This window comes from Papio anubis, chromosome 16 (genome assembly GCF_008728515.1).
Source record: "Papio anubis isolate 15944 chromosome 16, Panubis1.0, whole genome shotgun sequence".
Taxonomy (NCBI): domain Eukaryota; kingdom Metazoa; phylum Chordata; class Mammalia; order Primates; family Cercopithecidae; genus Papio; species Papio anubis.
In genome coordinates this window covers 73870714-73897949 of record NC_044991.1, presented here as the reverse complement: position 1 = coordinate 73897949, position 27236 = coordinate 73870714, and the positions used below count along the sequence as shown (strand labels likewise).

The 27236-nt window shown below is 46.1% G+C and overlaps 2 protein-coding genes and 1 long non-coding RNA gene across 5 annotated transcripts in view; 1 reads left to right on the top strand and 2 right to left on the bottom strand.

Annotated features, from left to right (window-relative positions):
• The window catches only part of SLC2A10 (solute carrier family 2 member 10), a 36171-nt gene extending 12866 nt beyond the window's left edge, over positions 1–23305 (bottom strand). Inside the window, exon 1 of one of the 3 annotated variants that reach the window (XM_009215988.4) lies at positions 23038–23305. In XM_009215988.4, coding sequence (XP_009214252.2) covers positions 23038–23290 — 253 coding nt within the window. In that variant the 5' untranslated portion in view covers positions 23291–23305. Of the gene's footprint in view, positions 1–198; positions 1708–11912; positions 12164–23037 lie in introns of those variants that run through there. The other 2 variants (XM_003904650.4, XM_017944755.3) reach the window with 2 other exon arrangements.
• LOC110740491 lies at positions 15326–23027 on the bottom strand. The gene is made up of 3 exons (XR_002515103.1): positions 22869–23027; positions 16022–16105; positions 15326–15375 (listed from the first exon to the last, which is right to left on the bottom strand). It is a non-coding gene; the product is annotated as an uncharacterized LOC110740491 (long non-coding RNA).
• TP53RK (TP53 regulating kinase) lies at positions 23091–26946 on the top strand. Its single transcript, XM_003904651.4, has 2 exons — positions 23091–23571; positions 25733–26946. Exons 1-2 carry the CDS (start codon positions 23289–23291, stop codon positions 26209–26211), a joined length of 762 nt encoding a protein of 253 aa, XP_003904700.1. The 5' UTR covers positions 23091–23288; the 3' UTR covers positions 26212–26946.
• Positions 26947–27236: the final 290 nt, after the last annotated feature.

The window sequence follows — 27236 nt, the reverse complement described above, 5'->3', positions numbered from 1 at the left end:
TTCACCCCTTTTTCTTTGGTATCAGGACTCTATCCAGCTAAAAGACTACATTTCCCACCTTTCCCACAGCTATGGGTGGCTACTAAGACGGAAGAGGGAGTTTTTTTGGTGGGACATTGAGAAAAGCTCTCCAAGAAGAGGGTGAGGAGGGAGACAGCTGGCTAGAGTCTTTTTTGCCCTTTTTTCTAGCTCCCTTACCTCTTGCCTGGAATGCAAGTGTGATGACTGGAGCTTCAGCAGCCATCTTGGAACATGGTTGGGGGTAACCATGAGGATGCAAGCTACACACCGACATAGTAGGACAGAAATATAGAAGAAGAATGGGTCTTTGGTGACAGTAAGCCTACCATATCAACAATGGATTGTCAATCTCCATATATTTTTATGTGCTAAGAAGAAAATCCCAACCATTTCTCACTTAGTGAAACTATGCTACTTCCAGTTTCTATTCCTAGCAGTGAAACCAGAGAGCAAGAGCAACCCCAGGTTGGAAGGGTAGTACAAGGGTCCAGGTGAGAGTGCTAATGAAAACTAAGAAGAAATGCTATATAGCAGGGAGCTGCCAGTTAAAATCAATGAGGAACACGGGCTGCATGTAAGACAACAAAGAATGGTGGGGATTGCCGCAAACTGGAGAGTTCATGCCTCATCTAAAGTCACAACACAACTCCAGGTATTGTTAACACACCAGATTGTATAATCTCTAGCAAATTATGAGAAGGGTAACTGCCATTTCATGACTGATCCCCTTGTGCCAGGCATAATGTAAGATACTTTAAACACATCATTTCATGTAATCCTCACAACTGTAGGAAAACACCCTGTTGCATGGCCAGAGTGAGGGCATCTTGAAGCGAAACCACCATGATGACGGATATTTGGGCCCCACATACCAAGTTGTTCTACAGTAAGATCTTTTAAAATACCTGTAGTATAGATAACCCTTCATAAAGATGCTTATCCAGCCTCTCCAGTGGTCACAAGCCTTGGCAAGAAAGTGTGAAGACGTGATCAGCTGCACATGTTTTATGCTAAAAGCTTGATATATTAAGAATACTTTCTGGAGGGCAGGTATGAGAATCCACGGTCTTGTGGCTACCTGAGATACGGCTCCTGTTTGTATGTCCCTGTGAAATTTCCTTCTGCAAGACTGGATTTGTCGGCCTCCTTTTTTGGCCTCTCAGCTTCCTCAGCCTTCAGAGATAGATTTGCATAGACCTGCTCACCATGGAACAGCAACCTTACGAGTTAGGTATTATTAATATCTCCATGTAACAGATAAGGAAATTGGAAAACAGGAAGGTCAAGAACTGCCAGATTTGTTTTTTTTTTTTTTTTAAAGAGAAACCATAAATCCAGATTTTTATAAACTATTTTCTGATTTTTAAATGCTGTTCCAAGAACATATTAAAATATTCTTTGAGTCAGACAAAACACATTCAGAGTTTAACCCACAGGTACCAGTTTTCAACTGCTTCCATATGGAAACAAATCTTCAAGGAATACAAGGCTCTGGGTATAGTAAACATTTGTTACCTCTTCTGTCTGCCTCGAATATTTTCCTTTGAGAAGGAGCCCCTTCTCAAAGTGACTTGTTACCAGTCACAAGTCACTTGTTACCAGTCACAAGTACTCTCCACACACACGTAGGGATGAGCAAGTGGGTCTCAGGGAATTGCTATGCATAGACAGGAAAAAAGAACTACATTTTTTAGACAGGAAAAAAGAACTACATTTTTTGAGAACTACATTTTTTGAGAATTTCAAGCTACAGAAACAAAATAGTCATTGGTCATGATATGCAGAAGGCCTTTATGAAAATGAAACCAACACAGATGAGAACAGAGCCAAAAGATAGCAAGAAATAGATCCCAATATTATTGCATGAACCCATGGATCTAGCAGTGCCTGAAGCTTACTCAATCCGTTGGGCTCTTGTTACATGAGCCAACAAACATTCTTTGTTCTTTTAGTCTGGTTTCTACAAATTATAATTTAAAAGCTCTCAATTAGTATACCGAGCAACAGAATTTCCAGACACATGGAAAAACCTGCAATCTCTCTCTCTCTCTTTTTTTTCTAATTGAGGGATTTGTAGGGCTCCCAAGTCATTTTTACATATATATAGTAGTGAGGACAGGACAATACTTTAGATATTTGCAAAACAAGGTTCTTTTCTGTTTTGGCAACTAACTTGCTGTGTGACACTAGGCCAGTCACTTACCCTTTCTGGGCTGTGGGAGCTGGTCTCTAAAGATGGCTCCCGATGAGTCACGCCTCCTGGCGTTATGCCTTTATGTGGTTCCCTCTCACACTGAATTTGAGTAGCTCTGTGACTAGTTTTAACCACCAGAATACAGCTACAGTGACACTATTCAGTCCTGGGTCTAAATCTTGAACAATTTCCACGTTTTATGTTTTTTGGGGAGCCCCAAACCACTATGTAAGAAATCTGGCTACACTGTCACATGGAGAAACCAAGTGGAGAGACCCTTAGGCAACAGACAGGGGCCTCCAGATGATTCCAACCACAGCTGCAGAAGAACCATCCAGCTGAACCCATTCAACCCAGATAACTAGTAGATATAATAACATGATTTTTATTAGAAGACACTAAGTCTTGGAGTGTTTGTTAAACAGCAATAGATAACTTGAATGAGTCTTTCTTTTCCCATCTATAAAATGTTACTAGATCAGTCTCTTCCAAAGGGCTCCTGACAAATTAATGAAAGATGTTGCAACATCTATGTGTTAAAAATACCAATAAATAAAGCATCCATTCAAACATTTTTCTCCTTTAAGATGGAATAAAGATTCCTGAGTACATGATGAGTGAGCTCAAGGGTCAGTTTGTGGGAATCAGGAAAGCATGCCATGACCCAACTACTTCATTACTTAGGAAACACCAAACTGCACAATAATTCTGACTTCCATATCTTACAATGTGAGGTTTTTAGTCCTAGATTAGTTTAATTTATATCCAAATGGACCATTGGCTAAAGATGAAAAATGAAAAGGGTAATAAAGGAGGAGCTCAAAAATAATAATTCTGAAAAATTCTTCCTAAATCCAAAGAAATGAGTGTTTCAGTGTTCCCGTTTTATGAATGAACAAACTAATGAAGAAGGTAGAAAATCCTTGGCTGAATGTGAGAATGTGAGAGGCTTTTTGTCTTGTTTTGTTTTGTTTTTGGTAGATTTGTTTTCTTGCCATTTGCTTCTTTTCCCCTTCTAGTCCTCATGATTCCAGTTATCCGAGAGTTCTGGTTATTAAAGACATTCTGAAGCTTCTCTCTTGTGTGTCTGAACATACCTCATCTCACTCTGTGCCCCTCTCAGCTGCACTTGAACGGAGGTACTTCTGATCTCTCAGTCTCAGTTTGCTCGTGTGTATAATAGGGACAATAATATCCACCTTGTTTGCTTTCAGAGCTGGTGGGAAGATAAAATGAAACAATGGATGCTGTTCCTCTAAGTTGTTATATGATCTGCTGTGTTGACAACTTAGCACAGTGGAAAGCAATGAGGACTAGGACTGAAAAGGCCTGAGTTCCAGTCTCAGCACTGCCACTTGCTCTGTGCCACCCTGAGCAAGCTGCTTCTTCTTTGAACTCCAGTTTCCTCACCTGTAAAAACTGGCTCTTGGAAGAGTTCAGTAGAGAAAGGAGGCCCAGGAAGTGTGCTTGAGGAGAAGTACCATGATTGCTGTTACCACCTGTAACAGTCCTGCCCAATGCCAGACTTGATTAAGAAAACACAAACTTGGTGTCATCTCCTGCTCCCCTTCTGATATGGTTTGGCTGTGTCCCCACTTTAACCCAACAGGTTAGATCTGTAACCATTTATCATGTGTTCCTTGTGAAAGCAGTATAGAGCTGGATGATTTCAGGTACAATCTGAGTTTCTTCTTTTAAAAGGTGAACTCAGCCACGTGTGGTGGCTCATGCCTATAATCCCAGCACTTTGGAAGGCCAAGGCAGGTGGATCACCTGTGGTCAGGAGTTTGAGAACAGCCTGGCCAACATGGCAAAACGCATCTCTACTAAAAATACAAAAATTAGTCAGGCATGGTGGTGGGTGCCTATAATCCCAGCTATCAAGGAGGCTGAGGTGGGAGAATCAATTGAACCTGGGAGGCGGAGGTTGTAGTGAACTGAGATTGCACCACTGCACTCCAGCCTGGGCGACAGAGCAAGACTCCATCTCAAAAATAAATAAATAAAGATAGACAAATAAATAAATAAATAAAAGGTGAACTGATTCACATTTATTGCAATGACTGATACAACTGAAATTGCTTCTGCCATTTACTTTTTTGTCTTCTATTTACTGTGCTATCAGGATATTTCTTCTTACCTCCATTTCTGCTTTTGATGGATCATTTATGGGGTGTTTTTTTTTTCCATTTTTTCCCCCACTGATTTGAGTGTTACACTTTCTATGTTTTCCTTTCTTCTTAGAGCAGCACTACCTGACAGCATTTTCTGCAAGGACAGAAATTTCTATACCTATGCTGTGCAATATGATAGTCACTAACCAACCACATGTGGAAAATGAGCCCTTGAAATGTGGCTAATGGGATGTAGAAACTAATTTCTTTTCTTTTTCTTTTTTTTTGTTTTAGACAGTCTTACTCTGTTGCCCAGGCTGGAGCACAGTGGTGTAATCTTGGCTCACTGCAACCTCTGCCTCCTGGGTTAAAGCAATTCTCCTGCCTCAGTCTCCCAAGTAGCTGGGACTACAGGCATGTACCACTATGCCCAGCTAATTTTTATATTTTTAGTAGAGACGGGGTTTCACCATGTTGGCCAGGCTGGTCTCGAACTCCTGACCTCAGGTGATCTGCCCGCCTCAGCCTCCCAAAATGCTGAGATTACTTACAGGTATGAGCCACCATGCCCAGCCCGAATTTTTTGTTTTATTTTATTTCAATTAATGTACATATAAAAATAACCATATATGGATGGTGGCTACCCTATTCGCCGCACAACTGTACAGATTACTCTTAATTTTTAATTCACACACTTAAATTTATATATTTCTGGAAGCATCTAGAATAATCCAGCAGTATCTGTGTTATGCACTCCCACCCTGGAACTGACAAGAACATCTGCAATATTATAGCCAGATGTATGGAGAGTTTCTCTGGACCAGACATTGCTTTGAGTTTAAAAACACATTTATGGCCAGGTGCAGTGGCTCACGCCTGTAATCCCAACACTTTGGGAGGTTGAGGCAGGCGGATCACTTGAGGCCAGGAGTTCAAGACCAGCCTGGCCAACACGGTGAGACCCCATCTCAACTAAAAATACAAAAATTAGCTGGTTGTGTGGCACACACCACACCTGTAATCCCAGCAACTCGGGAGGCTGAGGTGGGAGAATCGCTTGAATCCGGGAAGGTGGAGGTTGTAGTGAGCCGAGATCGTGCCACTGCACTCCAGCCTGGACAACAGAGCAAGACCCTGTCTCAAAAAAAAAAAAAAAAAAAGTTCTCACCCCAACATTATGAGGTAGGCTCTTGTATTATTTACAAATGAATAAAGTGATCATCAGAGGAGTGAAGCAACTCACCTAAGGTCAAAAGTAGTAAGTGTAACCTGGACAACATAGCAAGATCCTGTCTCTACAAAAAATTTAAAAATTAGCCAGCCATGGTGGTGGGTGCCTGTAGTCACAGTTACTCCAGCGGTTGAGGTGTGAGGATCGCTTGAGCCCAGGAGTTTGAGGTTACAGTGAGCTACAATCGTGACACTGCACTGCAACCTGGGTGACAGACGGAGACCCTGACTCTAGAATAAAAAAACGAAAAACGCTGTAAGCGGCTGTGGCTAGAATGAAAGCCAGGCTGTCTGGGTCCACAGTCCCTACTCTTGACTGCTCCATTATAAAACCCTGGTGCAATGTGATTTCACTCTGTTCTCTTGGTTCGGTCCCTTCTTAGCTTTGTTGGGCAATATTTGTGCAGAGGGAGGAGTTCCATGGGTGAAGGAATCATTCCCCACCTCCACTTCTGCTCATCCCTCTCCCCTGCCACTCCTACCCTCCAAGGAAACAAACCCTTGCCATTCCCTGGCTGGCCTGTCCTTCCTGTTCCTCACCACTAGTAAACATCCTGGAAGATGTTGCTCAGATCCTGCTCTGTCTTCACCCCCTTTGCCCCTCCTCCCTCATTCCTGAGGTTTTCTCTCAGAAAGGAAGGTCTTTCCAGGCCATGTGAAGCAATCGAGGTGAAAGCCCAGGATTTGTTTGCCATTTCCTGGGTTCCTCTTGCAGCAAAAGGGAACCCAGCCAAAGGGTTCACAGCTTCCACCCACAGGTTCCGCTGGAAAACACATCAGTGCAGGTTCAGTTGCAATGGACAATAAAACTAATGGACAATAAAAACAAACAACATGTGAAATAAAATAGTAATAATATATCATGTTTGGAGACCTCCTCTGTGCAAAGACTTTATGTTCCTTCCCTCAATTCATCCTCATAACCACCCTAGGTGAGACTGCTGCCATTATTCCATCCACAGATGTGGAGGTTAAGGCTCACAGTGTTCTCACAGCTAGGAAGCAACAGGATCAGGATGGAAATGCTGACCTGCCTGCCTCCCAAACCCATGTCCTTAAGAGCTCTGCTGCACTGACCTTTCAGCAAGAAGAGTCAATCAGAGATAGGTGGGGTGGGAGGCAACTGGGGTGCAGGGGGCAGAGGTGGAGGGGAGAGAGCGCTCAGAAAAACCCCAAGGGATAAAGCATGGTGAAATGATTTACTGTGGCATGCGACTGTAGATATAAAGGAGCACCTCAAAGGAGTCGGGGCCATCAGGAAGACAAGGAAGAACATTCCCTTTCCATGGTTCCCATCACCTGAGTCAGTCCCACCACCTTAGCACGACAGCAAAGGTCCTTCATGGGCTGGCCTAACTCCTCGGCCACTTTGCCTCCTCCCAGACCCTGTCGCCACAGCCCCCCCCACACACACCTTGCCAACACGTTTGTTTCCGGCACATACTGTACGCTTTCATGCTGCTCCACCTCCGCACGTGCTGGGCCTCCTACATGCACTGTCCTTGTTCCCCAAGGAAAGGGTCTGTTTGTTCCTCTACTCTCCCTCTTCAGTCCCAGGTCCTGTGCCACCTCCCCAAGGAGCCTCCAGGTACACACATCTGTTATTTGGCATCCACTCCTCATCTTCCGTTGCAGGGAGCCACCCCTTTTCCTTGTCTCACAGTCTCCTGGTTTGGGTGGAGATGACCGCCCCCACCTCCACCCTCAGTGCCCAGCCCCAGGGTGGTGTCCATGATCCAGATCCAACCAATCAGCAGATTCCTGGGCCCTAGGCAGAGGTGAATACCACGTGGGGAACCTGGGCCAGTGAGAGTCGGCCCGAGCGTGTTTGCTCACCGGGGGTGCCAAGCTAGTGGTTTACCTGCCTGGAGCCACTGGGGGCCATCTTCCCCATGAAGGATTCCTGACAACACGGTATGAGCCCCTAGATCCAACTGTACCTGAAGCCACAGACTTCAGTGACCCATAAATACTCATCACCAATTTCTCAATTTTCTGAAAGTTGTCCTGTTGTTTTTTTTTTAATCTCAGTACCCAAGTACCCTTCATATCAGCAGACAGTAATGTCTGCTTAGCGACTTTCATTGGAAAAGTTTGAGGAAGTCCCTGAGCAATTCCCATGCATCTTCCTCAACTCTCCACTGCACTCCCTTTGCTTGGTCACACTGCAAGTTCCTTTGTGAGTCTTCCATATTCAACTAAGGAGGGCAGGGATAGAGACTGACTCGTCCTGAGCCTCCGGGGCCCCAGCCCTGCCCTGACACCCAAGAGGAACTCAATGAAGTTTCTGCTGAATGAACAAATGACTGGATAGGGGACCAGGGCTATTTCACCTCATGGCATTTCTGGGATTGTGTCAGATACTTCTGAACCTAAACTAATTCTACACAGCAGCCAGAAGGATCCTGGAAAAACCTAAGTCAGGCCTCATCACTCTTCCACTCAGAGCCCTCCAAGGCTCCTATTTCACTCTAAGAAAAGCCAGTGTCCTCACTGTGGCCTTGAAGGCTCTGCAGGATCCGCCCCCTCTCACTGGGCTCCAGCCACACTGGTTTCTTGCTGTTACTCTCACTCCAAGCACGTCCCAACTCAAAGCTTGGTACCTGCCAACCTCTCTGCCTGGGAAGTCCTTTCCCTACACGCCAATGGTTCCTTCCCTCCTCCCTTCTGATCTTTGCTGAAACATCCCTTTCTTGGTGAGGCTGTCGCTGGCCCTCTACATAAAATTCAACCTCCCCGTAGCATCTAGCACTTTGTATCCCCTTCTGCACTTGTTTTTTGTGCGTGGCACTTCTCATCATCCAAAATAACTATATAGTTTACATATTTTTTGGTCTCCCTCACCTGAAAGTCAGCCTCAAGGGAACAGGAGTGGTTTGTTTCTTCTCAGCTGTCTCCCTGATGCCAAGGACAGTTACTCAGCACTCAATCAACATTTGTTAAACAAATGAATGATTGAGTGAATGAATGAAAAAACAAATGAACTGTGAGGACGTAGGAAATCCAGAGAGAAAGGATCTTGGCTCATGAATATCTGAAAGGTCCAGGGCCTGGAAGTGGCCATGGACAGGAAGCAGAGTAAGGCCTGGTCCTCAAATTAAGATGGCTTAGGCTGGGCATGGTGGCTCATGCCTATAATCCCAATACTTTGGGAGGCTAAGGCAAGAGGATCGCTTGAGTTCATGAGTTCAAGACCAGCCTGGGTAACATGGTGAAACCGCATCTCTACCAAAAAATACAAAAATTAGCCAAGTGTAGTGGCGGGGGCCTATAATTCCAGCTCCTCAGGAGGCTGAGGTAGGAGGATAGCTTGAGCCTGGGAGGCGGAGGTTGCAGTAAGCCAAGACTGCAAGACTGCACTCTAGACTGGATGATAGAGCCGGACTTTGTCAGAAAGGAAGGGAAGGAAGGAAGGAAGGAGAAAGGAAGGGAAGGGAAGGGAGGAAGGAAGGAAGGAAGGAAAGAAAAGAAAGAAAGAAAAGAAAAGAAAAAAATTGAGAACAAATTAAGATGGCTTGACCTAAGTTTAGCAAGTGTGCATCCTTTCTATTAATTACCTGTCTAAACATAAGTTGTATGTGAAGATGTCCCACACTGGAGGAAATCCCTTAATCCTCTAAGCCCCTCACTGTGGAGGGCAGAGCTTCCCAGGGAGAGAGTCGGGGGCAGTGGGATGGGGAAGAAGCCAGGTTTGGGATGCAAGTATCTCCAGCTGCAAGTCCCAGGCCTCCTGTTGGTGACACTACAGCACTGTCTCAACCAGAAGTCACAGAGCACTGTGTCCCCCCTGCACCAGAGACCTGCTGTGGCTTTCCCTGAAGCTCCAGGGAGAAGCCAGAAGTGAAATTGAACTGTATGAATATCCTCTTGCAGAAGGCCGGCTTCCAAATGTCCCAGCTGACACTTGGAGCACCCACTATAGCCAGTCACTCTCCTAAGGGGCTGTATCTGTACCAGCTGGCTTAATCCCTAGTCAATTCTGTGACAACCACTATTGTCATTCCCATTTTACAGAAATAACAACCACACTGAGAGGTGAAGACATTTGCCCAAGGTGACACAGTTTGTAAGTGACATAGCAGGAACTTGAACTTGGGCAGTCTGACTCCAGAATCCCAATATTGGGTGCAAGATAAAATAAAAACTCACATTCACTCACCATTTACCAGATATAGGTGATGAGCTGAGCACTGTTAAGTTCATTTTTTCACATCATTCTCACGGCTGCCCTGTGATAAGGGTATTTGAGCGTGACCAGAGAAGTTGGCAGACTCTCCCAGGTCAAAGTGGAATGGTGGAACAAAGTGAGAGGAACTGGGGCTAGAACCCAGTTCTGCCCCCAAAGGCTATAAAGAGAGCCCAATCCCTGGTCCCTGTTGTGAAGTGAGCAGTGTAAGAATTCTGGGGAGGACAGAGACCAGAAGCTGTGACTTGTGCCTCTCCCAGCACCAATACCCAGCCCTCGCTCTGCCCATAGAAGACACTCAGTAAATGGCTGTTGGGTTGACTTAGCAGGAATAGGAGGCGCAGGAGCAAGGGGCTAGGGCTATGCTGAGTGTCCTTAAGAAGACTTTGACCTCTCTGGGCCTCAGTTTTTTCTCAGGCTCTGGGGCACTGTGATGTGGGGGTTAAGAGGATGGACTCTCCAGTCAGAGCCAGAACTGGTCACCAGTTTTACCATCAATCCACCATGAGAGGCCACATGGCACAGTGGTTAGGAATGCAGACTGGAGCCAGAATGCTGGGGTTCCTTCCCAGCTTCTCTTCTCCACAGCTGTGTCACCTTGGGGAACTCATCTCACATCTCTGGGCTTCCCCATCTACAAATGGGATAATAATGACCACCTCCTGGGCTTACCTACATCATAGCCAGTGTTAGCTCCACAGAATGACTCAGAGCAAGGTTTGAAAAGATAATTCAGGGCTGGGCATGGTGGCTCATGCCTGTAATCCCAGCACTTTGGGAGGCCAAGGCAGCTGGATCACGAAGTCAGGAGATTGAGACCATCCTGGCCAATATGGTGAAACCCCTTCTCTACTAAAAATACAAAAATTAGCTGGGTGTGGTGGCGTGTGCCTGTAATCCCAGCTACTCGGGAGGCTGAGGCAGGAGAATTGCTTGAATCAGGGAGCTGGAGGTTGCAGTGAGCCGGGATCATGCCACTGTACTCCAGCCTGGTGACAGAGCAATCATCTCAAAAAAAAGAAGAAAAAGAAAAAAAAAAAAAGAAGATAATTCAGGTTATGGCCCCACTCCAGCTTAAAACCCTTTTCCAACTTCTCGTGGCATTTGCAATAAAATCTGAACTTTTCACCATGGCCTACAAAGCCCTGCACACCTGTCTGCCATCCCTTTGACCTCGGTGCGCTGCCCGCTGTGCTCTGGCCATCCCGGCCTTGGCCACTCAAGCTCATCCCTGCCCGAGGGCCTTTGCGCCGTTGCTGCCACCTGGAAGCTCTTTCTTCAGATCTCAGCAAGACCCTTTTCTGAGAAAGGTCTCAGCTCCAAAACGTCCTACTCCAGAAAACCCACCTTGACCACCCACCTAAGGAACCCACACCCTTGGCCTTCACGCCACCCCATTTTGTGGGTTCCACAGCACCTTATCTCTCACTGAAGTTATTCATAAACGTGTTTACCAGCTGCTCAACCAGCATGTCAGCTCCATGAGAGAGAAGATCATTGTCTATTGTGTTCATTGCTGAATCTCCAACCCCTACACCAATGTCTGGCACATAGTAGGTGCTCACTCAGGAATCACTGACTGACCCTACGAGGCTTCTGAATGCAGAGAGAAAAATAGAGCCCTAGTCCCGAGTGGTAACAAAGCCATTCCCAACTCGTCCCACCCCAATGCTGTATTAGAATCTCCTTCTCTGCCCCCTGTCTGCAGAATCACGTCCAGAGGAGGGGGTTCGTCTGTTTTGTTCAAGGGTTCGTTCGCGACAGCGTCCCCAGGCCCACAACAGCGCCTGGGGCACAGGGAATCCATGAACTGCTTTGCTCCTTTTGGGGCCTACATTTGTTCATCCGCAGACCAGGAACAGCAGCACTTGCCTGGGGCTGTCGGATGAAGGCGCTCAGGAGAGTGCCTGGGCCCGAGTGGGCGCCACAGCAAGTGAGGGGCCACTTTTTCCGGGGCACAAAGGACGATGGAAGGAAGCGCGACCGAGCCCCGTCCCAGCCCCCGCCGCAGGCCTGCAGTCCCGGGCCGGCCATCCGAGAGGCGGTATCCGGCCAGGGCGGCGCAGGGGGAGCCAAGAGGCGCGCACTCTTGGGGGCGCGCGGGGGCGGTGTCTACACCCCGGGAAGGGATCGGGCTTCCAGCCGGCAGCACCTGATCGGGACTTACCCATGGCTAGCGGGACTCCGTGGCGTGCTGGGGGCGCTGGGGGGCCGGGCACGCATCCCCCGGGCCGGAGTCCCCAACGCAGCCGCGGCCGGACAAACTTTGCGGCCCGCCCCCGCCTCTGTGCCTCCTGCCCTGCTATCCCGTGCGCAGCGCCGCCAACGCCACGTCGGCCAGCCAGGCCCCGGAGCCTGGAGGCGGGACAGAGGGAAGCCCGGGACCGCCCCCGGCCGCCCCCGGCCTGGCAAGGACCCCCTCCCTCGCCCACTGTCCTCCCGGGGGCCCCCACCCGCCGTCTCCCGGGTCCCCTTCATTATAGCCCTCCCCTAGAGGGGACACACTGGCCAGCCATCCTCCCTAGTAGAAGACCCCACACGCACTGTCTTCCCCGGCCTCTTTGCAGGGAAGAGGTGTCCCAATCACTGGTCCACACTTGTCTGGCCTCCCCAGCGTGCGCACACACACAACACACACATCTACACCGAGTGAGACACTCGCGCATACCCACTGGAGCCGCTCACTGTCTCATGGATTCCTCCCTCATTCACTCCACGCTTGCGTTTGGACACCACCACACGCCAGGCACTATGCTCCGCTTGGGGTGGGCCGAAGAACAAAACAGGTTTTTTGTTTACCTTCTGGGAGGGGAAGAGTTTACATTATAGGAGGGGAAGACGAAAAAGAAATAACTAAAGGATCCTGAGAAATACCAGCTAGTGATAAAGACTAGGCAGAGAGTTAAACTAGGGTGGTGGGTTAGGCAGGCACAGGTGGCTGCTTTAGCTCGCTGATCTTAGGAGAGGATATCTGAGCAGAGACCCGGCATTCCCCGCAGAGGGAACAGCAAAGGCAAAGGCCCCGGGGTGGGAAGGAGCTTATGGGGTATAAAGAACGCAGAAATGAAGCCAGAGTGTCTGGAGCAGAGGAGAAGACAGGGAGAGAGGAGGGAGATGGGGGCTAAGGGAGGGGCTTTGGTGGGCCAGGGTCAGGAATGTAGATTTCACCCCCATCAGCAGGAGAGATAACTGGGGAGTTCTAACTGGTTAAGGGCGGGAATACTCAGCCTTCCCACCTGGGAGGCTGTTGCAAGGTGAGAAGTTGGTTTGGGCTCATGTCACAGTGGTGAGGTTGGAGAAAAGTAGGCAGATCACATATACACTCAGTAAGAACTTACAGACTGGAAGAGGGGCAGCTTGGGACTGGGAAAGGAGATCCAGAGTTCTGTCTTGGCTGCGTGACATTTGAGGTGCTCAGCAGGTATCCATGTGGAAATAGGTGGGCAGTTGGCTATGAGCCTGGGATTCTGGAAAGGGGTAGGCTAGGGACACCACCATTAATGCTCACTCGGGCAAAAATGCATGTACAAGCCCAGCACTCACATGGGTGCAGCCTCATCCAGCCTCTCAATACGTGTTCACAGATAGGCACCTTCGCACATGTGCACCAGTAGCTGTACCCTCACCAGCCAAAGTCACAGCGACCCCTACCGTACAGGTGGATACACAGGCGTTCTTCCATGCTACAGGCACAAGCAGGTATCTCAGCAAAGATAACAGCATCCACAAGACCTCTGACCAGGGGATCCTTGCACAGTTTCAAAAATAATAATAGCTGGGGCAGTTTGAAAACATGGCTCCAGAATTTGTTGTTCCTTCCCTTGAAATCAAAGTGGGCTTGTGACTGGTTTGATCAGTAGCCTGTAAAGTGACACTGTGTAACTTCTGAGACTGGGTCACTGGAACACTGGTGCCTGGATCCCTGAGCTTTCATGTAAGAAGTCCGATTACACGGAGACCCTCCTGGTATTCGTGGCCTAGTGGCATCCTCTTCTCTTCTAGATGTCACTAGAAGTACCACTTAGCAACTTACTTTTAATGAATAGAAGACAGCAAATGTGGTGGATGTCATTTTTGGATTAGGTTATAAATGATGGAGATTTCTGTGTTGTTCAGTTTCGAGATCTCTCACTCGTTTGCTCTGATGAAGCCTTTGAGCTGCCATGTTTCGAGCTTCCCAATGGAGAGGCCCACATGGTGCGAAGCTATTGAATCACATAGCTAATGCCTTCAGGCAATAGCCAGTGAGGGACTAAAGTCCTTAGATCAACAGCCCCTAAGGAGCTAAATCTGGCCAACAAGCTTGTGGTCAGCTTGGACATGACTCTTCCCTCAGCCTAGCCTGGAGGTGGCTCTAGTCCTGGCTGACACCTTGATTTCAATCTTGCAAGATTCTAAGCCTTTGCTCAGAGCTAAGGTATACTAAATTTTTTATCCTAGAAGACATGAGATAATAAATGTTTGTTTCTTTAAGCCGCTAAATTTCGGGGGTAATTTGTTACACAGTGATAAATAACTAATACACATTTCATTATTGTTAATTATCTTGATTAGAAAAAGGAGATGGATCATCTCCAGGAGAAAGTAGGGATTAGGTTATATCTACATGGACACTGGGAGGCTTATCACCCTCGGCCTTGAATCTCTCCTCTGACCCTTGAACAGTTAACCATCAGAAGCTGAGAAATCAGTGAGGATAGTATCTAACTTTAATTCAGTGTGATCTTAAGGGACTGAAAATGCCTTTGCAAAGATTAGAGAGTGAGAGAAATCTGGCATGGTTGACTCCATCTTGCCTCTAACCTCACAGGCTACCTGTCTTCACTTATTTCTGGGCATAGGCCAAGCCAATCATGAGAGGAGTTTAGTTTATATTTTAACTTCGAAGTAAGGATAATAATCGCTCCCTAAAACTAACCCCCTCCTTGCTCAGGGACTGAAGCCACCTTTGTAAAATTAATGAAAGTCCATAAGGTTAGGATTATAGGATGGGCTTGAATTATGCTAAAATGCAGATGTGGTTTTGATAATTCCTTACTGTTCAGGAGTCAGGTGGCCAGAGGTCACAAGATTTGTAATTTTCCCAATTGCTTGTATAGATATCAGCACTATTGTAGAACCTAATATTCATCTTTTGAGATATTTTTCATGCTTTCACATCCTGGCAACCAACTGACCCCACCTGGACCAAAGATTCATGACTCAACTGGTCCTGTGGCCCCCATCTAGAGGCAGACTCAGTGCACGGGGCCATTTTCCATACCTCGATGATTTCACCCCCCAACCAATCAGCAGCACCCAATCCCTAGCCCCCTGCCCACCAAAGTATTTATAAAAACCCTGGCTTCTGAAGTTTTCAGAGACTCATTTGAGTAATAATTTCACCTAGCCCACTAGGCAAACTCATAGTCCAGGAGTTTGAGACCTGGCCAACAGGGCACAACCCAATCTCTACTAAAAATACACAAAATTAGCAGGGCATCATGGCTCACACCTGTAGTCCTGTAGTACCAGCTACTCGGGGGATTGCAGCAGGAGGATTGCTTGAGCCTGGGTGGGGGGTGGTCGTTGAGGCTGCAGTGAGCCCTGATCGTGCCACTGCACTCCAGCCTGGGTGACAGAGTGAGACCCTGTCTCAAAAAAAAAAAAAAAAAATGACATTTAAGCTACTAAGTGTGTGACAATTTGTTACAGCAGCAATGAGAAACCAGTGCAGAAGGGTCTGTCCCTTCTGCTGGGGTTGCTGGGCTGGTTGATGTGGAGCTCATCATGAGAAGGGGAGCACTGCTGGAGATAAAGCCATCGAAGAGGAAAGCAATGTTGAGAGGCAGCCAGACACATCGTGTGAGCCCCTGGGTCCAGCTGCATCTAAAATAAACTTCCTTTTGTGTTTAAGCTTGTTTCTGTCATTTGCAGCCACCATGGCGATGAATAATGCAAAATGTATCCCCATTAGGCAGTCACTGGCAGTGCTGTGCTCAGTCCCCTGAATGCCTTGCCCTTCAGAGCACATGACTGACAGTCAAGCTGGCATCTGCATCTGGGCTCTCTCTGCCCCTGCTCTGCTGCTCTGTGGCAGGCCAGGAGCACAGAGAAAGTAACATCTCTTGGGAACAACCCTCAATCAACGACTGCTGTCTGAGTACCCGGCTCCCTTGCCCCTTGGGTCTGAGGCCTGCGTCATCTACACTGGCTTCTGTTCCCCAGTGGGATTCAGCTGTAGTTGCCCAGAGTGGAAATGGGCTCACCTTTCACCGGCTGCCTTCCTGTCCTTACCTCACTCCTCTCCTGGTGTTTCTTGACATTACAGTTGTCTAGGAGTTGGAGACCAGCCTGGGCAACACAGTAAGACCCCCATCTCTATAAAAAAAAATACAAAAATTAGCTAGGTGTGGTGGCTCATGCCTGAAGTCTTAGCTACTCAGGAGGCTGAGGCCAGAGAATCGCTTGAGACCAGGGGGTTTGAGGCTGCAGTAAGCTGAGATCATGCCACTGTACTCCAGCCTGGGTGATAGAGTGAGACCCTGTTTCTTAAAAAAGAAAAAAAAAAAAAAAGCAGAGACCAAGGAGAAGGGGGAGTTTCATGGGAGATGAGTTTGGAAGAGGATGCGGGGATATTATGCAGGACCTCCTGGGCTGAATAAGGATTGGATCTTTATCCTAAGTGCAGTGGGGGAGCACTGAAAGGCTTTAAATGGAGTTTCCTGCCACAGAAGCCAGAACTAGTCTGACCATAGCAAGCCTGGGTCTTGTAAGTATGTTTTCATGCAGATTGCTAAGGCAAGGGCTCAGATGAATTTGGTAACCATAGAGACAACTATGTGGACACTAACAATTATGATAATGAAGCCACAAACTTGGGAAACTGGGAGTTATAAATATAATTGGTTCTGGGTAGGTTTTGAGTAGTCTGGGCTGATGAAAGGTGCTAGAAACCACATTATGCCAACAGAAAGGGTCTTATGTTTGAAAAAGCGACCTGCCTCATGTATGAATGAAACCTAAGGACTGCAGAGCTCAAGGCATTGGTATCATAGCAACCCTCAGACCAAAGGGGCTTTTCTTTGGTATTTCAAACAGCGCCCCAATGACTGGGGGATGGAAGGAAGGAAAATGAACACATGAAGAGTGTCTGCTATCCACCAGGCACCCTTATGTTGAACATCTTGTTTAATTTTTATAAGCACTTGCCAAAGTAGAACTAATTATCCCCATTCTGAAGATGATTAAACTGAAATTCAGAAAAATGATGCTGCTGGGTGTCACAGTGTGCCAGCCATTTGTGGCTGCCTTTCCAATAGCTATGCCCAGCTCCTTTGCTCGTTGCTTATAGAACACGTCTCCATCTTCAAAGGCTGAAGATGCCAGATCCTCACTTTTCCAGCTTCCTCTGTAGCTAAGCCAAAGACACATGAGTCAACTGTGACCGATGCCCTTTACGGGAAGTGTGATGGGGAGAGGAGAGGCTTCGGCAAAGGATTTTTCTCCCAAATCAAGAGAACTATACAGGAGGTACTGCTCCTCTTCTTGAACCAAATGTTTTTGTGTCTTCGGATAATGTGTGGAACTTTGGTAGCCATCTTGAGATCAAAAGGTGACAAGGATAAGGACCAAAACAACAGGCTGAGGCTGGTGGAAAGAATGAAAAGACCCCGTGTCCTTGGTATCTAATGACAGCTGGGACCTTCCACCTCTTGAAATTATTTATTTATTTATTGAGACGGAGTTTTGCTCTTGTTGCCCAGGCTGGAGTGCAATGGTGTGATCTCGGCTCACTGCAACCTCTGCCTCCCGGGTTCAAGTGATTCTCCTGCCTCAGCCTCCCTAGTTGCTGAGACTACAGGCACATGCCACTACGCTCTGCAATTTTTTTTGTATTTTCAGTCGAGACGGGGTTTCGCTGTGTTGGCCAGGCTGGTCTCGAACTCCTGACCTTAGGTGATCCACTTGCCTCAGCCTCCCAAAGTGCTGGGATTACAGGCATGAGCCACCACACCCAGTCACACCTCTTGAAATTTTGGGAGATAATAAATGAACTTATTGTTTATGCCAATTAAGCTAATTAGTTGACTGATGTTACTTGCAGTTTAAAATATCAAAACCATTGCACTCTATTAATGGTCCCCCAGTATCATTCCTCCCCTACTTCCTTTTAGTAATAATAACACAGGGTTTTAGCTGAGTTCATGGCTGCCCTGCTAAAGAATACACTTCTCAGCTTCCTTTGCATCTTCCATGTGACTAAGTTCTGGCCAATAGGATGAGAGTGGAAGTGACATGTGCAACTTTGGGCCGAGTTCTCAGCTGGTTGATCTCTTTTTCCTGGTTGTCATCACCCTTTTTGCTGAGTGGAGAGGGCAACAAGTAGAGTAGACTCAAAGGAGGAAGCAACAAGTTGAGAATAACAGATCTGGACTGTTTCATAAGCAAGAATTAATCTCTCTCACATTTAAGCCACTATTTGTAGGTTACTTTGTTACAGCAGTTTATTTTGTTTCCTAGCTAATTAATACAGTAACCACAACACACCTCCACTCAGTAGTGGTACAAGTCAGGGTTCTTGTTGCAAGCCACACAAGGATGGGGCAAAGGAGAGGCTTCTACAGTGGGAGGTGGTTTCTGTGTTTCCCAAGACACCACACAATGGGAAGCCCCTTCCCCGCCAAGGAGCAGTGGTTGGATCCTGGGGGTCCATTTTTAATTGTCATCATACTAAATACTCCATAATAATCATAGCTTCCATTTCGAAGTGCATATCATGTGCCCAGCACAGTTCTATGTGTTTTACCTCGTTACCCATTTAATCGTAACATAAACCCTACAAGGTGAATATTATCTACAATCTTCTTTCACAGATGAGGAAACTAAAGCACAGAGAGGTTAAATAACTTACTCTTCCTCAAACATGTCAAGCACACTTCCTCTTTGGGGCCCCTCCTGTCTGGAAAGATCTTCCCCCAGGAATCCATTCACAGGGCTCAAATGTCACCTTTTCGTGGACACCCTCTCAACCACTTTATTTAAAATTAGGCCAGGCATGGTAGCTCACATATGTAATCCCAGAAGTTTGGGAGGGAGGCCAAGGCAAGAGGATCACTTCAGGCCAGGAGTTCGTAACCAGCCTGCACTACATAGGGAGACCCTGTCTCTACAAAAAATGATAACAATTTGCTGCAAGTGGTGGCACATTCCTGTGGTCCCAGCTACTCAGGAGGCTGAGGTAGGAGGATTGACTGCTTGAGCCCCAGGAGGTTGCACCACTGCACTGCAGCCTGGGCAACAGAGCAAGATCCTGTCTCAGTTAAAACAAAAATAAAAAATAAAATAAAATAAAACTGAATCATTCCCTCCCACCCCACTCTACTACCCATAGGGTAATCATATATTGTATCATCCAAAATTGGATGCTTTTGAGAGTAAAGAGGGGACACTAGGCTGGGTGTGGTGGCTCATGCCTATAATCCCAGCATTTTGGGAGGCCGAGGCAGGCGGATCACCTGAGGTCAGGAGTTCAAGACCAGTCTATCCAACACGGTGAAACCCCATCTCTACTAAAAATACAAACAAATTAGTTGGGCATGGTGGCATACACCTGTAGTCCCAGCTACTCAGGAGGCTGAGGCCCGAGAATCACTTGAACCCGGGAGGTTGAGGTTGCAGTGAGCCAAGATCATGCTACTGCACTCCAGCCTGGAAAACAGAGTGAGATTCCATCTCAAAAAAAAAGGCAGGGGCACTAATGATAGTTATTCCAGGGTAACAGGTAAAAACTAGGGCTGTCCCTGGCAAGCCCAGATGCAGGTCATCTTTCCCATCCCCCTTTCCTGCTTGATTTATCTCCTGCTAGCCCCTGTCAACGACACATTTTCCTTATGTGTTTATTGTCGGTTTCTACCCACTAGAATATAAACTCCATGGAGGCACTAATAATGATTCTCTATTTTCTTTACAGCTCTGTCCTCAGGGCCTAGCACAGTGCCTGGCCTATAGTAGTTACTCAATAAATATTTACTAAATGAATTAGTGAATAAATGAATGAATGGGCATCTGGTAATGATGGGTGGGAAGTGAGGAAGAGGCCATAGATTCTCTTTCAGGCTCAGAAAGGGCTAAAAAGTAGAAGCCTCCCTCCCCTTTACTGCTTGGCTGTTCTACCCAGAGCTCGGCTGCATATTTGGCAGCCAGAGGTCAAGGCCTCAAAGGGCCATGCTTGGTGCAGTCACCCCAGGCTCACAGCACCTCTCTTCCAGCAAGAAAAATCCTCTGGGACCAGGCCACTGTCCTTGTTCTTTCAGCTCCCTGCCTGTCCCCAGTGCCAACTTGCTCCAGCCATGTGGAGCTGCTGGTTCTTGTCCAACCCAACCCTACCCTGTGTCTGTTCTCGCTGCCTGGAACCTGAGCACCCTCCCACTCCACCCCCTGACTGAGCTTTCCAGCACCTGAAAAACTCAATGAAGATGAAGATATGAGAAAATGAGACATGAGTTTGACCGAAGCATAAATAGGCACAAAACTTTGGGAGGGTAGTTTGGCTGAGGTGTTGAATTTCAAAGTGCTTGTCACCTACAACCCAGTGATATCACTTGGATAAGCCTGCTCCTGCAGCACTGTTTATGAGACAAAAAAAAAAAAAAAAAAAAAAAGAAACAAAACTGGAGGAGTAACGTTGTTAAAATGTCCTACAGATTCCATGTAATTCCTATCAACATTCCAATGACATTTCTTGTAGAAGTAAAAAATTCTAGAATTTATATAGAATCAGAATAGACTCCATATAGTCAAAGCAATCTTGAGCAAAAAGAACAAAGCTGGAGGCATCACATTACCTGACTTCAAAATATACTACAAAATTATAGTAATCAAAACAGCATGCCACCAGCATAAAAACAGGCACATAGACCAATGGAACAGAATACAGAGCCCAGAAATAAATCCACACACTTATAGTCAATTGATTTTCATCAAAAATGCCAAGAACACATAATGGAGAAAGGACAGTCTTTTCTATAAATGGTGTTGGGACAACTGGATATTCATGTGAAAGAAATTAGACCCTTATCTTACATCATATGCAAAAATCAACTCAAAATGGATTAGACTTTAGTCTAATGTAACAGCCAAAACCATAAAACTCTTATAAGAAAACAGGGACAAAATGCCATGGCATTGGTCTGAGCAATGATTTTTTGTGTATGACCCTCAAAACACAGGCAGCAAAAGTGAAAATAGACAAATGGAATTGCATCAAACTAAAATGCTTCTGACCAGTTAAGAAAAAAGAAAAAAGAGTGAAAAGACAAACTACTGAAAGGGAGAAAATGTTTGCAAACCATACATCTGATAAGGGGTTAATATCCAAATATATAAGGAATCCAATCCAATAGTAAGAAAGGACAAAACCTGAATTAAAAGTGGGCAAAAGATCAAAAGAAATATTTCCCAAAAGAAGACATAAAAATGGATGACGGGTATATTTAAAAAATGCTCAACATCACTAATCATCAGAGAAATGCAAATTAAACCCACAATGAGATATCACCTCTGACCTGTTAGAATGGCTATGATAAAACATAAGAAAGATAAAAAGTGTTGGCAAGGATGTGGAGAAAAGGGAACCCTTGCACCCTGTTAATAGGAATGTAAATTAGTACAGACATTATGGAAAACAGTATGGAGGCTCTTCAAAAAATTAAAAATAGAACTACCTTATGATCCAGCAACCCTACTACTGGGTACATATCCAAAGGAAACAAAATCAGTATATTGAAGAGATGTCTGCACTCCCATGTTAATTGCAGCATCATTTGCAATTCTCAGTCTAAGTGTCCATCAATAAATGAATGGATACAAATATGGTACATTTATATACATAATGGAATACTACTACTCAGCCTTTAAAAAGAATGGAATGCTGTCATTTACAGCAATATGGATGGAACTGGAGGACATTGTGTTAAATGAAATAAGCCAGGCACAGAAAGACAAATATCCCATGATCTCATTTGTATGAGGAAGGTAAGAAAAGTTGAACTCATGCAAGCAGAGTAGAATGGTGGTTACCAGGCGCTGGGGCAGGGGGAGGGAGATTGGGAGGATTTTGAGATGTTAGTCAAAGGACACAAAATTTCAGTTAGGAGGAAACATTCATGAAATCTATTGCACAACATGGTGACTATAGATATAACAATGTGTTGTATTCTTGAAAAATATGCTAAGATAATAGATTTTAAGTGTCCTCATCCCCAAAATGATGAGTATGTTAGGTAACATTAACTAGCTGGATTTAGCCACTCCACAATGTACACATATTTCAAAACATGTTGCTCATGATAAATACGTACAATTTTTAATTTCCCTTATGTACCCCTTCATCTGGCTGTTCATTTTTATCTTTTATACTATCTTTTATAATAAACTGGCAATAGTAAGTAAAGTGTTTTTCTGAAAAACAACAAACTGGAAACAACTGCTTAGCAACAAGAAACTGCCTGACCAAGTAGAAGGATGTGGTAGTTCTGTATGTACTGATATGGAATATAGTCCGAGATAAATTGTTTAGGAAAATGAAATGCAAGTTGCAAAAGAACCCACAGTATGATGTCATTTATGTTGGAAAAAAGGCCACAATGATGTGTGAGTGTACGCACCGAATAAAAGAAAGTTCTGGAAAGAAACTAACGGCCAGCGGGGTCACAAGGAGGATGGGCAGTTTATTTATATGTGTGTGTGCGCAAAGTTCCGTATTGTAAGAATTTGCTACAGCCTGTGTTATTAGCTTTGTAATGAAACAGGTAGAAACTGAAAAAGTTTAATTCCTCCCAATTCAGTTTAGGTTCTGTCTCCGGAAAACTTTCCTGGATTCCCCAGCCCCCACTCCCCGCCCCATCCCACCACCCCCACTGCCCTCTCTGAGTCTCAATTTTCTTTTCTGTAAGGATTTTCATCATTTAATCTTATTTCTTCTGAATGCACTAAATGGTAGTTATCCTAGCACTTAAAGAGAATGCCGGAAACACGGTTCATTGTCTGACCCTTCCGACACTGACTAGTATGAGTACATTCTGGGGGGAATTTAGGAGTCAGGGGAAGAGGTGTCCCAAAAAGACACTACTAGAGGGTGCACCTGTCCAGGAGGAGACTCCTTAAGTGAGCAAAGAGCGTCCGACGTTTTTCTCGAGAGGAGCTGAAGTTTTCCGGAAAGAGACGACCAACTGGGAGGTGGTCTCCCAAAAGCGGTTGCGGGAGTCACCGAAGATTTCCGGAGAGCCAAGGAGTAGGGAAGAGCCACTTACCGAGAGTTGCCGAACGTGTACGGAGATAGCCGAAGAGGTGAAAGGCGGGGCCACAAGAGCCCTTCCTGCAGGGAACCCAAGGCTTCAGAGAGCCGAAAGGTTGGGAGGCGTAACCACTCACAGGCCGGAAGTGTCCAGGGCGGAAGCGTTCGGGTAACCGAAGAAGTACCAGGATTTCCGTAACGAGCCGAAGCATCGCGACAGTTTTCAGAGAGAGCGGGTCGGTCGGAGCTGTAGCGCCGAGCACAGTCATGGCGGCGGCCAGAGCTGCTGCCCCGGACGACGGCGAGGAGCCCGCGCCAGAGGCTGAGGCTCTGGCCGCGGCCCGGGAGCGAAGCAGCCGCTTCTTGAGAGGCCTGGAGCTGGTGAAGCAGGGCGCCGAGGCGCGCGTGTTCCGCGGCCGCTTCCAGGGCCGCGCGGCGGTGATCAAGCACCGCTTCCCCAAGGGCTACCGGCACCCGGCGCTGGAGGCGCGACTTGGCCGGCGGCGGACGGTGCAGGAAGCGCGGGCTCTCCTCCGCTGCCGCCGCGCGGGTAAGGAGGGCCCGGATCCTGGCGTGGGCGGCCCCGAGGCTCTGGGGCCTGGGCGGGTGAGGGACTCTCCTGCGCTCCGAGCCTCGATTTGCCTCAGTTTCTCCTTCTGTGCCTTCTGCCGTGGCCAGCCTTTCGGAAATGTTATTCTTTCATCCCTTTCTTCATTCGTTAAGTCTTAAGAAACCACGTGGCCTTGCAGCGTCAAGCGTTTGTCCTGGGGCCGTTCTGCCAGGTTCAAATCTGGACGCTGTCATTATTGCTCAACGTCGAACATCTTTAACTTCCCTGAGCCTTGATTTCCCCATTTGACTCGTTTCAATTTTCGATCATTATCTTTTCATTTATTAGTTTTAAGAAACATGTAATTACAAGTACTTGCCCCACTGGAGCCAGGCTGTCTGGGTTGAAATACTAACTCTGCTGCTTCTTATGTAGCCTTTCAACAAGTTATTTAGCCTCTCACCTTCGGTTTTTTCACCTGTAAAATGGCAGACATAGTAGCAATATCCATGTCATAGGGATGTTGTGACCATTAGAGGAGGTATGTGTGCAGTGTATTATGTTCGAATGTGTGCCTGGCACATAGTGCTCAATAAGTGTTGGATTTCATTAAATTGCCTATTTATTGTGCGCCAGCGCCATAAACCTTGTCCTCAGATGAGAAAGTGACACTCAGAGAGAAGTAACTTGCCCAAGGTTACACGGCTACTAAGTGGCCGGTCCAGGCCCTCAGCTCCGTATGCCTCTGACTCAGAAGTACTGGCTTTTTACTTTTACGCTTCGTGCCTTTCTTTTATTAGTATTTTTTAGGTACTTGTGGGTGCCAGGACATTGTTAAGTGCTGGGAGATCTAGCAGGGGGGACATTCAGTAGCCAACAAGCAGACACATTGCTGCCCTTTCAGAGACTGAAGATTTCACGAAGTTATTTGTGTGTTCATATTTCTGTTTTCAGCCTCTTATGATATGTTTCGTTAAGCAGAGATTGTATTATAGCTGGCTTGTTTATTGCTGTATCCCCATTGATACATCTCTCAGTTTCTAGAAAAGTATACTGAGCCTGGTTGACTTTCAGTAAAAATTCATTTGAGTTTATTGTAGCAGAAACTGAGACTTAGAGAAGTTAATGTAATTTTTTTTTTTTTTTTTTTTTGAGACGGAGTCTCGCTCTGTCCCCTAGGCTGTAGTGCAGTGGCCAATCTCGGCTCACTGCAAGCTCCGCCTCCCGGGTTCACGCTATTCTCCTGCCTCAGCCTCCAGAATAGCTGGAACTACAGGCCCCCGCCACCACGCCTGGCTAATATTTTGTATTTTTGGTAGAGACGGGGTTTCACCATGTTAGCCAGCATGGTCTCGATCTCCTGACCTTGTGATCCACCTGCCTTGGCCGAGAAGTTAATGTAATTTTAAGATTAGATTAGACAACTAATAAGAAAAGGAGCTGGGATTTGAACCCTGTCCTCTCTGACTGTGAAGATGAACCTCGAAGCCAGCACACTGCTTGGCCTCCTGTTTGTGTCCTCATCAGTAGAAACTGCTCTGACTGGGCTGTGCCTTGCTGTTTGTTTTTGTATTTTGAGACAAGTGTCTCACTTTGTCACCCCGGCTGGAGTGCTGCAGTGGCGCAATCTCGGCTTACTGCAACCTCTACCCCCTGAGTTTGAGCTATTCTCCTGCCTCAGCCTCCCGAGTAGCTGGGACTACGGGTGCATATCACCACGCTCTGCTAATTTTTGTATTTTTAGTAGAGATGGGGTTTCACCCTGTTGGCCAGGCTGGTCTGGAACTTCTGACCTCTAGTGATCCGCCTGCCTCGGCCTCCCAAAGTGCTGGGATTACAGGCATGAGCCACCACACCCGGCCTTTGTTTTGTTTGTTTTTTAGAGAGTGAGTGTGACAAATGAAGTTCAGTGAGAAAGGGTGGTTTGGAAGGGAGGAGGAAGCTATGGCCTCCTCAGTTTAGCTGTGGAGTGGGCCCAGGTATAGTCCTGCAGGGGGCAGGAGCAGGGGAATATTCCATTCAGTTGTACCATTTCCTGTAGCATTCCTAAATCGTCCTGAAATAAGTAGATATAGATGGAAAAACTGGCTTAATCTTTGAAAATTAAGTTTATCCATTAAAAAAAAATCCAACCCAATAACCACTTATGTCTTGATTTCAGGAATATCTGCCCCAGTTGTCTTTTTTGTGGACTATGCTTCCAACTGCTTATATATGGAAGAAATTGAAGGCTCAGTGACTGTTCGAGATTATATTCAGTCTACTATGGAGACTGAAAAAACTCCCCAAAGTCTCTCCAACTTAGCCAAGACAATTGGGCAGGTTTTGGCTCGAATGCACGATGAAGACCTCATTCATGGTGATCTCACCACCTCCAACATGCTCCTGAAACCCCCCCTGGAACAGCTGAACATTGTCCTCATAGACTTTGGGCTGAGTTTCATTTCGGCACTTCCAGAGGATAAGGGAGTAGACCTCTATGTCCTGGAGAAGGCCTTCCTCAGTACCCATCCCAACACTGAAACTGTATTTGAAGCCTTTTTGAAGAGCTACTCCACCTCCTCCAAAAAGGCCAGGCCAGTGCTAAAAAAATTAGATGAAGTGCGCCTGAGAGGAAGAAAGAGGACCATGGTTGGGTAGGAAAATGTGTATGACAGCCACACACAGTGAAGCTCTTTTTTCAAAGTAAATTTGAAGAAATACTAAAAGTATGAGATGAGATCTAAGTAAAGGTGTTAAGATATTTTTAAGTGGTGTGTGATCGTGCCTGTGGTGTCATTATCATCTGCACTTCACTCTACTCAAGAGCTTACTATGTGTCTGAGTCATGTTCTAGGCAGAACTGGGTATTTAAATCTAGGACAGGCTTCTCCCAGATTGTGACATGTATGTCTCAGTTATATGGGTGTGGCATTGAACCACATAATGAGAATGTTACTCTCTTTTTAGTCCTTGTGAGACAAGGATGAAGTCTCAGTGATACTCACTGAGCTTACTGGCCCTCTAACCCAGTGTTTTTTTTGTTGTGTACATGGTATGTTTATTTTGAAACCAGTTTAATGGGATACAACCAGCATTTTTTAAAATGAAATAGAATTGCAGCATAGAAAATATCAGTGTATTGTTTTATGAAACTTTCACATGTATATGTAGACAAGGATATGTACTGAGTTTTGATGTCAAATATATTTCTCTTTCAGGGTCATGATCAAAAAATGAAAAATCTGCTTAACTCCAATTTCTCTTTTAAAAAAGCAGACTTACAGCTTTCAGGCAACTGAAATTCATGTTAACATTGTTTTTATTTTTATTGTTTTGTATTTTTGTGGTTACCTTCTAAGACAAGTGATTGATATAAAGTTCCTTTTAAGTTTATACAGGTAAGCAAACTGAGTTGATTTCTGTCACAGGCAATGAGTAGGTAGAGCAAAAATGGTGAAGTGACTTGCGAAGACTGAAGTTTGATGAAGTCTGGTTTAAGGTACAGATAAGCTGAGTGTGGATGCAAAGGTACCAGGAGCTAGCTTTTAACCTTGCCCAGCCTCAGTTTCTTTTTTTTTTTTTTTTTTTGAGACGGAGTCTCGCTCTGTCGCCCAGGCTGCAGTGCAGTGGCCGGATCTCAGCTCACTGCAAGCTCCGCCTCCCGGGTTCACGCCATTCTCCTG

Bases quoted from the DNA above. Each gene is read 5' to 3' on its own strand.
- TP53RK (XM_003904651.4), top strand. From the start codon at position 23,289: ATGGCGGCGGCCAGAGCTGCTGCCCCGGACGACGGCGAGGAGCCCGCG. The intron at 23,572-25,732 runs GTAAGGAGGGCC...TCTTGATTTCAG, and splicing joins CCTCCGCTGCCGCCGCGCGG to GAATATCTGCCCCAGTTGTC.